The 14,014-nt window shown below is 41.6% G+C and overlaps 1 protein-coding gene across 3 annotated transcripts; it reads right to left on the reverse strand.

Annotated features, from left to right (window-relative positions):
- Nucleotides 1–17: 17 nt before the first annotated feature.
- On the reverse strand, nt 18–14,005 carry atg2b (autophagy related 2B). Of its 3 annotated transcripts, none has more exons than XM_026299437.2 (43): nt 13,937–14,005; nt 12,879–13,292; nt 12,624–12,786; nt 12,338–12,490; nt 12,146–12,248; nt 11,795–11,957; nt 11,533–11,712; nt 11,330–11,426; nt 11,046–11,210; nt 10,762–10,913; nt 10,494–10,605; nt 9,995–10,238; nt 9,711–9,873; nt 9,478–9,570; nt 9,189–9,377; nt 8,726–8,999; nt 8,528–8,636; nt 8,237–8,438; nt 7,612–7,754; nt 7,119–7,276; nt 6,827–7,002; nt 6,567–6,717; nt 6,174–6,376; nt 5,754–5,834; nt 5,540–5,646; nt 5,357–5,449; nt 5,180–5,250; nt 5,013–5,089; nt 4,747–4,917; nt 4,475–4,607; nt 4,185–4,384; nt 3,839–4,068; nt 3,635–3,752; nt 3,359–3,550; nt 3,180–3,281; nt 2,982–3,060; nt 2,690–2,900; nt 2,545–2,614; nt 2,380–2,462; nt 2,128–2,249; nt 1,708–1,862; nt 1,475–1,624; nt 18–1,383 (listed from the first exon to the last, which is right to left on the reverse strand). In XM_026299437.2, the coding sequence occupies exons 2-43, from the start codon at nt 13,038–13,040 to the stop codon at nt 1,153–1,155; spliced, it is 6,231 nt and encodes a 2,076-aa protein (XP_026155222.1). In that variant the 5' UTR covers nt 13,041–13,292; nt 13,937–14,005; the 3' UTR covers nt 18–1,152. The 3 variants fall into 3 exon arrangements, with proteins under 3 accessions (XP_026155222.1, XP_026155225.1, XP_026155233.1); XM_026299440.1 differs by lacking the exon at nt 13,937–14,005 and adding an exon at nt 13,838–13,910; XM_026299448.1 differs by lacking the exons at nt 12,338–12,490; nt 12,624–12,786; nt 12,879–13,292; nt 13,937–14,005 and having other exon boundaries at nt 19–1,383; nt 11,795–11,989; nt 12,146–12,243.
- Nucleotides 14,006–14,014: the final 9 nt, after the last annotated feature.

Raw genomic sequence — 14,014 nt, forward strand, 5'->3', positions numbered from 1 at the left:
CTTTTCCGCCAAAATATCCCATCATCAGATGAGCTCAAGGCTGTGGGTGCAACTGTACATTTACTGTTTGCCTATACAGTATGTTACAAACTGAAATCTATTACATTTAGATTACACTCCACTGTGGTGAACTTAAGTTTTATTTCCCTTTCATGCTTTTATTACAAATTCAAGAATCAACTGTACACCTATGTACAAGAAATACTATTTTCCCCACATAAACAAGAAAATGAGCAAATAACATATCACACCAAATACCATTAGTGTTACATACACTATTTAAAACAACTTTAGCAGAATATTAAGACTGAGGATCTTGAATGTTTTTTCTACAATCTTGCATTGTCTGAAAATGTGAGCTGCTGAATGAGTACATTTGACAGTATTTTTAGATGCAAAAAGCAACCTTTTCAGAGCAGCAGCTTTTGTGAAACTATACAACAATGGTCACAGCTTAAAATAAAATGAAACTTTATGACAAAACTGAATCTTCCCAGTTCCCATTTGTGATTAATGTGGGCTGGGAACCCTTCAAATCACTTGAAAGTGCTGATTACAGAACTTTAGACTAATCTTAGTCATTCTTTTTAAACGTGTCTCTTTATATTCTTTATATTTGCATGAAACATTACACATTATGGTTATTTACAGTAAATAACAAGGCCCATGTACAGTACATTTTATAAATAAAGGGTGATTACATCTATTAGTTTGGTGACACCAGAGAGAAGAGGATGTAATCACACATGTAAACAGAACCGTTTGAAGCAAGTATCTGTAATTCATGAGACAACAGCCTATTTTTTCCATTGCCGTGATTTCACATTTAAAATGCCATTATCTATACTACAACAGAACCTAACTCACAAAGAGACATCATGTGGTTCATAAATTTGTCATTCTTCATAGATCCCTTTGACGAAACACGCAGCTGGCCAAAGCTGATTACGATGAAGGCACTGTGAGGGAACTGGAAAGCTGACGAGCTGAATCACAGTAGCTGAAACTGCTAGAAGATGAACAGTATTTAATTTACACCAGGCCAGTAGTGCACTTCTGAGATGTTCCTCTTACTCTAAGAAAGGTTCCAAAACATTTATCAATTTCTGCTTCTGTGCTGTCATGGTTTCAGTTAGCAGATGGCAACAGAAACTACTCCTCGCCCTGCCTCCATTTCTGGGACTCTTCCTGACGCGCATCTGGATGAATCTGATTCCTCATCCCATCCAAGACATTAGAGGTGGCTTCTGTGGCCATAATGAGTGGCTTGACTACTGCTGGTGGCAGCTGGCGGAGAACTCCACCCACTGCTCCTGTCATCCCACGCTGCTCGTGCTCCCTGGTGGCTGTGTCATAAATGGTCAGTGCAGTATCTGTGATCCCCTGTAGATGAAAACACAGAAGAAATCTCATTAAAAAAATTTCTGTTAATGTCAGCAATGGAAATACTCATTTAAGCTTCAGCTTCATGTACCTCTTTTACCACAGTATAGGCTTTGGCTACACCTTCTCTCAGGTCAACAGGCTGATGAGCCAGTCCATAGTGAGAGAACCTTTTTATCCTCTTTGTGTCCCTTTCATCAGGATCCAGAGACACCATGTCATAGGCTGTCTCAGCTGCTGCCTAAAATCACAGACAACAAAATTCTTTGCTAAATGTTTCATGGAGGCCATACTAATAAACAAACTTACAGAAGACAAGCTTACCTGGATAGTCCGCACCATCCTGTTGGTGAGCTCCAGAGCAGCCATCGCAGTAGAAGTGCCAAAAGAGGCTGTGCCACGCTGAAAGCCACGGACTATCCGGCCATCCTTTCTGTACTGCTCAATAGGGAGCCAGACCAAGTCCCTGAATCCCTGAACTAAACACAACATTCATCTTAAGAACAGGGAAATACACCACTTGAGAGAAACACCAGAAACAGTAGATGTGGATACTGTAAATGACCATTGGAGCAGTTCATTAACAACATCAGAAATTATATCTCCCAGCTTTAAAGACAATATAGCTCAATCTCACTATATAAGTGGTATTACTTTTGTGCTTATTTACCCATCATACCAACAGATGGGCACTGTGAACTAGAAAAGCACCCCAGTCACAGGTTAACATTATGTTGTACTCACCCAACTGTACCAAAGAGTGAATGGGTCCCACACCACCCAGTAGACCAGGAAGCTGGTTCTTCTTTATGTCATTTAACCACTCATTTATTGCATAGGAAAACAGCTTATCCACACCTAGTAGCCTGTTTTCAGACAAACAATGTAGTTGAGAAACTATTAGTTATGTATTGCAAAACATCATGTATTATGGTGTGGGAAAGAAAAAAAAAAAAAAGAATAACATGTTATTTTATTGAACTGGGATAAAAATACCCTTGTCGATAGCACAGGCGCCTCAGTTTTAGCTCTGAACAATTCAGCTGTGTCAACCCAATTATGATCCCTGCAAATGTTCCCTGCAACAAAGCAGTCACACTTATTAATAAGACAGAAATAAATAAATGTGGGAAGAATGCAAAGTGCAATTAGCCCATGTACCTGTTCCATTGACACATGCTTCCCATGGTAATCTAAGCGAATAGGAACCTCAGAGGTAAATCGGAACTCCCTGTTACCAAACAGAGAAAAGGATTTCAACTACATTCAACTATTTCTTCCAAGGGTTGAGTTATTTTATACTGACCTAAAGAAAATTGGCTGGTCTGTGAAAGAAGGAGCAGAGGTTTCACTGTCTGTCACTTCCTCCCTGCCAGATGTGAAGATACCATTGTGGCTCAAACGTCTCTGAGCAGGCACTGAGATGATCGGAGCGAGGTCCTGACTGCTGCCAGCGTGTTTGGAAAAGCTGCAGGAGATCTCTGGAGCAGCTGCTTTTTTTGTGGCAACACAGACAGCTGCAGAACAAAACATTACTAGGAGCCATGAGTTGAAAGTAATGCATATACAACAAAGAATGTGTGAGTGATCAGTTTTACCTTCTTGAGCAGGTGGCGAGAAGAACTCGACTTCAGTAGCAAGACTAGTAAAGAAGTCCTTCAAGAAGAACAGTGCATCCTTCAAAAAAACAAAAAAAAAAAAACAGGAAACAGGCCCGTCACTTGTTGAAACTAAGGATGCTAAGATCGCCGTATCTGTGGTACACGGTAAAGATCATTTGCATCTGGGTCTTTTACCTGATCAATGTTGAGTCGAAGTGGCATCAAAGAAACGTGTAAACAGCACTCTTGAGGAGCCTGGCCTGACTCCGGACACATGTGCAGTGCTTTAACTGTCAACTGAGAGCAGAAGCACACGAGAAATCACACTAGGCTGAGACTTTACTTGATTGATGTGAGTGAAGTGATTTTCTTACCATGTTAGAATGGGCTTTTCGAGGCATTTCTTTGCTGGAGTACAAGTAGAGGAACTTGTTCATCTGTGATGTAGCCAGTCTGTCACGAATTTCTAAGTCCTGAACCACAAATACCTGCCGGGACACTGGCTGATCCACTGCTGAGCCAGAAGTCACCTGGATCTGTGGGTACACCTCATGTTGAAATCTCACCTGATGTGAAAGAAAAGGTAGTTTAAGGAATTAACCCACATTCTCAATATGATTGGATCATAATAAACTGAAGAGCCACTTCACCTTGCTGAGTTGGATCTCCATCAGGACGTCAGGGTTCCTTCCTTTTCCACCTGCTGCCCTTCCTGAGGCTTTGGCCTGTCTGACCGGAGTTTGGGATGGTGAACTATGAGGTGTAGTCCTTAAAGCAGAAAATATAATTAAAATTCAACAGTCTGCTATGCATATTCCAACATTGTGTGCACAGTTAAATAGTTCATGTCTTACCCCCGGCTTCTAGCAGGAGAAGCTGTGAAAGTCGCACTCCCAAAGTCTTTCCCCCCATAAAGATGCCAGATTACAGAGATCTCCTTGATGAGGTAGCGCACCTCTGGGACAGGAAAGTTCACGCCTCCCCGGCTGGATTCACTCCCATCCAGCGGCTGACTGAAGTGATCATCTTTAATTTCCACTGGGTCTGAGGTAAGCTGCTTTACCACTGGCTCCTGATCACGATCCTGAAACACAGGATGTGAAGAAACATGGTTTATGAAAAAACAGTCAATCAATAGCTTAGTTTTAACAGGGTGCTAATTTAATTTTATCATAAATGAGTGAATGAACATAACCTGACCTCTCCTTTGGAACCAGGTGTTTCCAGGATACAAAAGTCATCTGTCTCCTGGGCCAGGGTAGGGACAGGGGTAATAAGAGGAGAGTGAAGCATGGGATATGTAGGGCTCAAATCTTGGTTTGAGTTCCCACTTTCATCTGGGAACAGAAACAGGTCCGAGCAAGGTGGGTCATGGTCATGATTCCGCTCCTCATGTGTACCTGTAGATGTATAAATGTAGTATAAATGCAAATGTAAAAATAGTATAATATCTTGTTAAACACTTAGGTTTTTCTAAACCAAAGTCTCACCATTTTGCTGTGGCCCTGATGCAAGCTGCCCATCACTCTCCTCCATAGCGTCGCTCATCAGATCCTGCAACATCTGCTGCTCAGTCTCAGCAAGCAGTGGAGTCTGAGATGTGGGTCGGCTAGGAAACTCCGCCTGTCCAAAATACACCCCAGCATAAGCATAGAGTAGTGTTAGGTTTTTCAAATTGTAACATTAGATAAACTTTATTCACCCTCAAAGTGAAATTCAGATAACTACAAAACAACGCCTTATGAATGGTATCAATGCTGACCTTGGGTCTTTGTGTAGTGCTGCTATGCTTGGCCTCCGACTCTGCAGGGGGCAGTAAATCTCCATAGCTGGCTACATACTGAATAAGGTTCATAAGGGCAGCACAGGAGTCCGAACATGTTCTGATGTGAATGACATCACTAGAACAGCGCAGCTCAAACCTGGGCTCAGACTATCACCCAAGAGATAATGAAAAAAACAATTAGAAAGGTGTAAACCTTGTTCTCGAGAGAAAATACATTTTCAGTACCATTTTTAGTAATTTACCAATTTTCCATCCACTCCAGGTTTGACAGCTGTTATTCTGAGCTCTAGTGTCCCCATGTCTACCACTTGGACATAGTCTATGACAAAGACCAAAAGCAAACACTGGTCAAAGCTACATTTGAAACATTTCAAGCAATTATTTAAAATCATTAATGCAATCAACTTACCCCGCGCTAGATTAACAGACACAGCATTATTTTTGTCTGAGAGAAACAGAGCAGCTTCATCCAAAATGATCCTGCAAACAACATTTTTTAATTAACAAAGGCTGATTTTTCTGTAGCTGGGTTGAAACTGCATCACTCAGTTTTATATCAGCAACAAAAAACCCTACTATTAAATACCTGAGTGTTGAAGAAGAGTGGTCTAAGGAGACACTGCTGGAGATGCTGAAAGTCTCTACAATCAGCAATGATCTGATGGGCATGTAAAGAGGTCTGTGAAAAGAAAACACATGCCACATTAGAATACATAAATGGAAACCAATAACTTTCAAATTAATTTGAGGTTTAAGCAATTTTTTTAACCTGTAGTCTAGAGAGCAGCTCCATAGGTGTAAGTGTAATGTGGTGACAGACGTAGGAGGGGCGTAACCCAACACAGGCTCATCGGAAACATTCAGAAAGTCGACAATCTGTTGGTCAAAATAGACAAAAGTTATAAATTTTATGATTTTATTGCATTTTACTTTCTTCAAATTCACTCATGTTCAGATAAAGGTTTATAAGCAACTTGTCCTACCTGGTCGTACCAACCCAGGCCTGCAGGGACCACTCTGTGCTGGAGTGTGGCACCCCTCACCCCAATAGCAACTAGAAATTCCTGCATAAAATGCCACAAATTAACACAATGAGTCCAACACAAGCATACTAAGCAAAATCAAGCTAACTGATATATTTTTTTATACAATAGTTGCTAAAATAAAGTAAACATTTGCACTCTACAGCATTGGCATTTACCATCAACAGGTTGCAAAGTAGAACCAAATTATTCAAATGGGCAATAGCCCCATCTACAGGACAATGATGGCTAAGAAAAGGTCAGTTTTCACTAATGGATCGTTTTTACTAATGGACTGTTCTATATCTTCAAGCTTCTAAAATGGATTAAAATCTACCCGACTGTTTGGTGAAACTGTTCACAGCTTATTAACCACTCTACCTTGACAGTGCATTCTGAATTCGGTGATGAGATTTTGACAGCGACAGACACCATGCTGCGGGCCTCCAAGCCAATACCCTCTGAGGGTGTTGATGATCTCTCTGGAGATGTCTCTGATAGGTAAATAGTTGGCTCTAGCCAATGAGGACGTGTACTACAGGGCAACTTGATGTCTGAGACAGAGGTGCCTCCATCCACAACTCCTGGGATATTAATGAGAAGGCACAAGTACATGAATGGCATAACAGTGTTGTGGACACAGGTTAGGTGTGTAGTTGTAGTCCATATATATTTTAAGTCACATATACCCATTCTACAACATGCTCAATGTGATGTATGTGCAACCACACAATATTGAATCACAATCACAGTGAGTTAGTGCAGTTGGATTACCTTGGTGATACATGCAAATACTGCTTGTGTGGAAACAGATGTAGTGCTGGTCTTTGTAGCCTTCATACTGTGTCACACTAAAGAGCACAGAGTTTTTCACTTCCAGCCAAAACTCGCCATGCTTGTTTTTCAGTACAGTTTTATCCTCTTTCTGAAAAAGGTAGAAAAACGAACTCCAGTTTGCATAAAACAAGCTGCTGGGAATATTTGAATAAAAATGTCATGATCTTAAGTGAAATTAAGCATTAAGCAAAATTTACCTTGGCGTTTGTTTGAAGAGCCACCAGGCCATGATTGACAGTGAGGATGACAGAAAACAGGCTCTGGGAAGTCTTGCTTTGGGCTTTGGGCTTTTTCTTCTTGCGAGATCTGAGGCCCAGGTCAGAAGCAGAAGAGTAATAGTGGATGTTCTCTTCCTCCGAGCCACTGGTCTCCTCTGTAAACATGACACAATGCATGCCTCTACAAAAGCTGCTGGTTGCTGAAACATGACTTCACAAAAGAAATGTTGACCCAGTGTAAAACCATAGATAATGTTATTTACTGCCTTACCTTCTGGACCAGCAGAGTGGAACTGGCTGAAGCTGTCCTTAGGGTAAGTGTTGATCAACTGACTAGCGACAGAGAGTCCCACTCCATATGGCATGCTCTCCACTGTCTCCACTGGTGATGGAGCAGTGGGTTCCCAAAGAAGCAGGTCATTGTTTATCCTAACATATCAAAACCATGCATTTTAGATACAGAACAGTTGGGAGGTAAGGATCTTGTTAGACTGTATCTGACAACAACACAGCCTAAATTCTGTGGGGGTGCTTGTGTGTATAAAAAAGCGTTCTGTATTAAAACAAAAACATGGTCACTCCATAGTACCAAAAAAAAGTGCTACCTGTTACCTGTTGACTTTCTTGCACTTCAATAGCATAGACTACGACACAAACTTTCTTTTCATGACAAACCTTAACCCTAATATTTACCTGTTTACCTATTTTCTGTTCTATGGTATTTTATTGCCACGCTGCCATTCATTATATTACAAATTGCCTACCTGTTGTGAAGTTTTTCATAGAATGCCTTGCTTGGGAGTGCTAACTGCACATTGGGGAAACATAGCTCAAGGATGAAACGTGAGTTGCTCGTGTTTTTTTCCTGAAACTCTGTCATCTCAGCAACATCACCAGGAATAACCATCTGGAATAAAAAAATAAATAAAACATTAAATATGAGGCCATTACCACTTGCTCTGTCAACAGGCTAGTTATGCAAAGCAGTGCTCATGCTGCTGTTTGCATAATGATGCACCTGTCCTACATTTTAATACATCAACCAGAGGCTTCCCACACTCCTGAATGCAAATGTAGCCACCAAGTTCACTTGTGAAACTGCATTACTTATTCTTCAATTAATCAAATTTTAAAATGAATGTTTACATAAAATTCTACAACATTTCATACAGAAACATTGAACATTTCTCAATAAATAATTAATTTTCTAACATTAAACATATCTGAGCATTGATCACATGTAGTATTAAGACACCTGAATAGCAGTTGTTTAAAGCTCTATTGCATTTACTCTGTGGTGTAAAGGAAAAATTTCAACATTAAAAAATCTAATTATACAAAGAGTAGTTTTTACATTTTTGATAGATGTGGTTTTTAACTGTAACCCACCTCTTCATTCTCATACATAACCCTACGTGAAGAAAAGGGCGAGGGCTCTGGTTTCCCAAAGTCACAAACATCCTTCAGTGAATGAGCTGCCCCTTCCTCCTCTTCCTCTTCAAGAGAATGGTCCTCAGCTCCCTCACCATCCTCAGCTGTTACCCGCTCAAGGATTGAGTGGACTGCAGTAGGGTTCATCTTCAGCACGACCCTGTTCAGAGAAATTTAACATCACTGAGAGATAAGCTTGAGTGGATGGGCTGGTTTGAAGCTGGTTAGAAGCTGGTTAGAAAAACTTGCCTTGGCCAGTCAAACTTTGCACTCTCGGATGTGGTCATGTCTCCATCCATTGTGTGGGACACTCGGACAAACTGGGCAGCTGGTTGATCTGGGTCCTCATGAAACTTCCCTGTTCAAGTGGAGAAAAAATGAGGCAATTAATGACTACAGTCTTGAGAGATCAGTTTTGACAGGTTTTTTTTTTCTAGGACTACACACCTATAAGCTCCCTAAAAGTGAGCTCCATCTTGGTTTGATCAGGAGATCCGCCACCCATGAACTCTGTTTTCACTTCCAGATCTTCCAGCTCCAGGTAAAGCACTTCCTTCTGCAGGGACTTCTTAAACCAAGGCCCCCTTTCCTGATCTGAGCGCAAGTCAGGAATAGGAAAGCGAATAGCAAGGCCCAGGACTGGGGCATTAACTGTGAGTGATACATGACAGCTAGTTGGAGTGTGGCTGTCATCAAGGAAAACCTCTGTAAAAGCCTTGTGCTGTGAATGAGTTCAGACAGACAAAGACATAGATTACACTGTAGAGCCTATAGTTTTTTAAGCCAGTTCAAATTTTACAGTGATTATTACAGTGCTCATAACAATGATTTCTGGCTTTGCAATCACTGTGACATTATATTATTCATTCATATTTCTAAACATTTTTTTTTCTTCTTCTGACATGCTTACCAGGTTAACATGTTTATTATAAGATGTGTACATGTGAGAGGCCATCATTTCCGTGGTGGCCAGCTTCTGAGGTTGTAACACTGAGTTGAGACGGTCTACGATGCTGATGTCTACCTCAGAGTGCACAGGGCCTAACTCTACATGGATCTCAGCTTTCCTGGGAATGGAGCTAAGACGAACTTGGCTGCCCTGCTCAGAAAAACAAAGGGCTGACAGTGACGTCTCAACAGTATCTGACTGTGAAGTGTTAACTGTTGTAGTTCCATACTGGACTAGCAAATGCTGTTACCTGAGGGCCTTTGCGCTCAGCCAGTTTGTAAAGCAGGTGAAGGCAGGTGGCATGCGGTGCATCAGCACTGGCTGTGGTGTCAAATGTCAAGAGCTGAGGTGTGACAGAGAAACTAATGAGAAACACATATAGTATCATGCCAGCTGCATGTTTCAGGTGTAACGAGCGTATATGCGTAAACACCCAAATCTCAGTGCAGTGCAAAATGTGCTTAGCTTTGGCTTGAAACTAACCTCAGTGTACTGAATGCCTCTTTGGAAGCCTCCACTGACACTCTCAGAAGGGAACAGACACTCCAGAAACTCCATCTCATTAAGTGAGATGTCAGTGCTGAAGGTCCGCAGGCTGGATCCCTGACAGTGCTCATAGTTTATCATCAGGCCCTGACCCACAAACCTGAAGATGTAGGCCCAGATCAGACAGATTTGTACACACTCAAATCATAAACCTCTTCTGTGGTAATCAACACCACAACTACAACACTGCACAACAGAATTTATGGAAAATAAAAATGCACCTAAGGTGGTCATAGGGGCAAGCCTGGTTAAACACAGTCCGAGACTGAAGGAAGGCCGCTGGGGCCAGGTGGCCTGGGCCCACCGTGTTGAAGAAGTGTGCAGCCATGGGGCCAAGGGGACTTGGAGCAGCATCTGGTGGTGGCAGCGGGTCGATGTGAAGGACTGAGACAGCCAGGCTGCTACATGTCAGCCTTAACACTAGCTCCGGCCTTGACTCATCACCATGGATTTTGGATGGATAGGCTGAAATATACACCCCAAACATGTAGTCCAGCAATATCCATGTGTACTGCATTAAACACTTTACCAGCTAAATTCACTGATTAACATACCTTCAACCACAGAGGAGGAATTAATCACTATTTTAGCAACTATTGTATATTTAATACATGACTGAAAATATGAAAAATTGTTTTCCTCTCTAAAATGGTCAGAGAGAGAACAGTATGTATTGTATGAATTGTATGTACAAATATACTCAGATAATGTGACACTTACAAGTCTGCCTCAGTAATTTTTGGGGGAATTGTGACTCCCGTGACTGGACAGGAATTTCACTAGTCTTCTTCTCTCTTTGTCTTGGTACATCCATGTAATCGTCCCACAGAGCCTACCAACACAAAGACTGTGAGAACAGCAATTTTTCTGGAATATTTTTACCACAAAACATACAACAGATATGAACATTAAATGACATTGTACTGCAATTAAGAAAGAATTTCAGTATCTAATTGAGAAACCAGACTCCATTCACTAATATACTTACTGTTGCATTTCCAGAAGGAGATTCTACTGGGGAGGCAGAGTAATTGCTATTAAGGGACAAGTCCAAGTCAACAGTGGGCGGTTCACCCAGAGGAGGGAGGGATGACAAGCTGTGAGACATATCCATATCAGCCATGGAGAAGAACACATCATCTACACCAACCACAGTTTGGGTTTAAAATACATAAAGAAAAGCACAAAGAAAGGACAGTTTTCATTAGATACATGCATCTCTGAAAAGTCTGAAAGAAATAATGGCACTAGAGAATGGTGTTTTATTCCAACCTCGACTAGACACAGTTCTGGTGGTCTGGCTCTCAAAGAGGTCGGGATCTGTTCCTGGCACAGCAGTATCCTTCTTCAGACAGCGATTCAGTTCCATATGGAGTCGATACTCATCCTCTTGTTGTATCGGTCGACTCTTTCTATCCTTAGCCCATTCCTGAGCACCTTTGCACAAAAAGTGAGAAATCCTCTATTAACTCTGTTCCTAAATAACTAAGTTGGTGACACTTTTAGCTTGTTTGATCTAGCTGTTCTCTATCATTTATTAAGAGATGAGGGCTCACCTGCACCAGACAAAGCTCCAAACAAGTCCAAAAGTAGATGAACTTGCCGTGGAGACAGCAGAACAATCAATGTATCAATGTGTCCAACAACATCCAGCTGAAAAGCAAATTATGTCGATCAGCCTGATTAGTGACATCACCCTAGTTGTATGCCATGTACATCTTTCATACTATATTTTGTAGTTAATAAACAGCTAATTTACCTTTGCTCCAGGCATAGCTAAGTTGTTTTTGAGAGTGAGGGACAACTCAATTTTACCACCAATGCTCCCAACCTGCACAGGTTCAAATGGTGTTGTAGAGGACACAGGCTCTGTGAACTGGGGATGAGGCTCACATATTATTTTGGGGTTCCAACTAGGTGAGAGCTTTGGCTCTGTTTCCTGCAAAATAAGAGATACTAATTTAAAAAGCACTGTACATACAAGTCTTTCATGCAACATTTCAAACAATTGCTCCACCGACCGTTGCAGTGGGTGAAGATTTACATCCAGCTTGGGACACATCCGAAAACTCATCCCAATATATGGTGATTCCTTCCATCTGCAGGTTTTTATGTGCAAATGTGGTTGGCTGATGCACATTTACACTTGAACTCTCCTCACCTGTTTCATCGCAGTAAACAATCCTGAAAGCAACCACAGTTACTTTGACAAGGACCTACAGTAGGTAGTAGTAGGAAGACAATGCAAAGGACACATCATAATAATCTTAATACATCTTAATACAGTAACTATTATCTGCATTCAATTATGTGCGATTTAAAACTAATATTATGGAAAGTTAACTGTTGATCCCCTTACTGTCCAAACTTACTTGCTGATTCGTATCTCAAGGGCGATTCCAGTTTTAGAATTTTCTGGAATGTGTTCGACTCTAAGAACAGTGTCCAAAAATGTCACCTTGACTCTTCTCAAAACTGCAAGAGGGAAAATTAAAGGAACTCAGTTCATGTAATACATGTCAAGTAAACCTCTTAAATGTTGCCCGACATTATGATCATAGTACCTGTCTCTATTGTTTCTGCAAACTTCTCCAAACCCTCAAAAGGCTGGAAGCTCTCTCCTATATCGTCAGTGAGTTTTTGGCTCAGACATTCTTTAGCAAGCTGCATGCTACTTGTCATAAAACTGGACCAATACATGGGCTCAATGCCAGATGCTGGAAAAACAGTCAAAAGTCACACAGTCATTTGCTTTTCAGTAAAATTAAATGCCAAAGTGTTCATATGTGACACAGCCTATTCTCATTGATCTAAAATCTTTGACACAGATGGTGGGTGTAATGATCTTACCCATTCTTGGTCTTGGTCTGAGTACCATCTCCAAACCCTTAACCTCTAGGGCACAATTCTCCTGCAGCAGGGCCGCCCATGGGACAGTTAGAGAAATTGTCTGGATGAACCCTGCAGTTACTTCAAAAGGGGCATCTGCTGTCTCTAGGAGCTCATTGAGTGACTGAAAAACAAAAACAATCATGCATATTTTGTGTTTAAACTAAATAAATTAATTTGTTGTATTTTGTGCCACAACGGTAGCATTAAACATACCCATTTATCCAATGGCACTTGTGCAAGTGAGCCAGTGCCCTGATAGAGGTCTAAACTGAGCTGGTCCAAGCTCAGTTTCTCCTGCAGAAAGTTGCCAAGGTATCGATGCAGGAGGTACCTGCAGGCCCGCTTCTTGATCGACTCCGAAAATGGCCAAGGCATTTTAAACTCAGTTGTGTACAAGAGACACAGGAGATGAAAGGGATCTTGAGGATGTGCAGCTGGACTGCTACAGCTACTCACACAGTTATGAATTAGTCTCTGCTGTTACAGCTGTGTCATCCTGTTGACTTAAAAACATTGAGAAATCGCGAGCTCAAACATCCTGTATATCCCAAGATCAGGGACACTTTGGAGGATGTGTTGACACTCAGGGATGCGTGTGGGAATTGGTCCGACTCCAGTTTGCTGCGCCTGCATAAAAGAGACACATATGGAGCCCCCCTTCGTAATTTGACACTTGACACAGCAGCAGAAATGTTTACAACGCAGCCAAAACAACAGCTAGCATCAATGCATAAGTCTGAGACAGATTTCGCTACATTAATCAGGAGTAGCGTTATTATGTTGGGCAATATAAAGTGTATACTGGTTTGCCTAACTATTCATTTGCCCTCATTGTAACTAGAGCCTGTATAAACTAGCCAATCGCACCTGCGAAATAACTTACTAGTTAGCACTAGTCAGTAGCTACAGTTGGCTGTGTTTACTGCACACAGCTGTCATCGTAGCTAAGAAACCGAGCTGCTAGCTAGACAAAGGGCATGTCATTAAGCTAACTAGCCGGGTAGCCAGTGTTAGCTGTTAGCCACTGTTAGACAGTCTTAGCCACTGTTAGCTGTTAGCCTATTAGCATAGCTGGCTAACGGCCGGGAGGTTGTAGCTGTAACGTTACTTTCTAGCCAGTTAGCTAGCTAGCTAACATAAAATCCACCATTCACAAAGTTACCTACCCTTACATGACACATGTGCACCATCAAAGAAGACTATACGTGTATATAGCAGTTGGCTGTGGTAACATGCGTGAGTTAAATGTGTTGGTGCAGCTTTTTACTGACCTTCTGAATGAGTTGTTTACAAACACTTTCATGACTCCGCACCAACTGAGCCTCCACAGGGTGGGACTAGCTGATGTC

This window comes from Mastacembelus armatus, chromosome 22 (genome assembly GCF_900324485.2).
Source record: "Mastacembelus armatus chromosome 22, fMasArm1.2, whole genome shotgun sequence".
Lineage (NCBI taxonomy): Eukaryota > Metazoa > Chordata > Actinopteri > Synbranchiformes > Mastacembelidae > Mastacembelus > Mastacembelus armatus.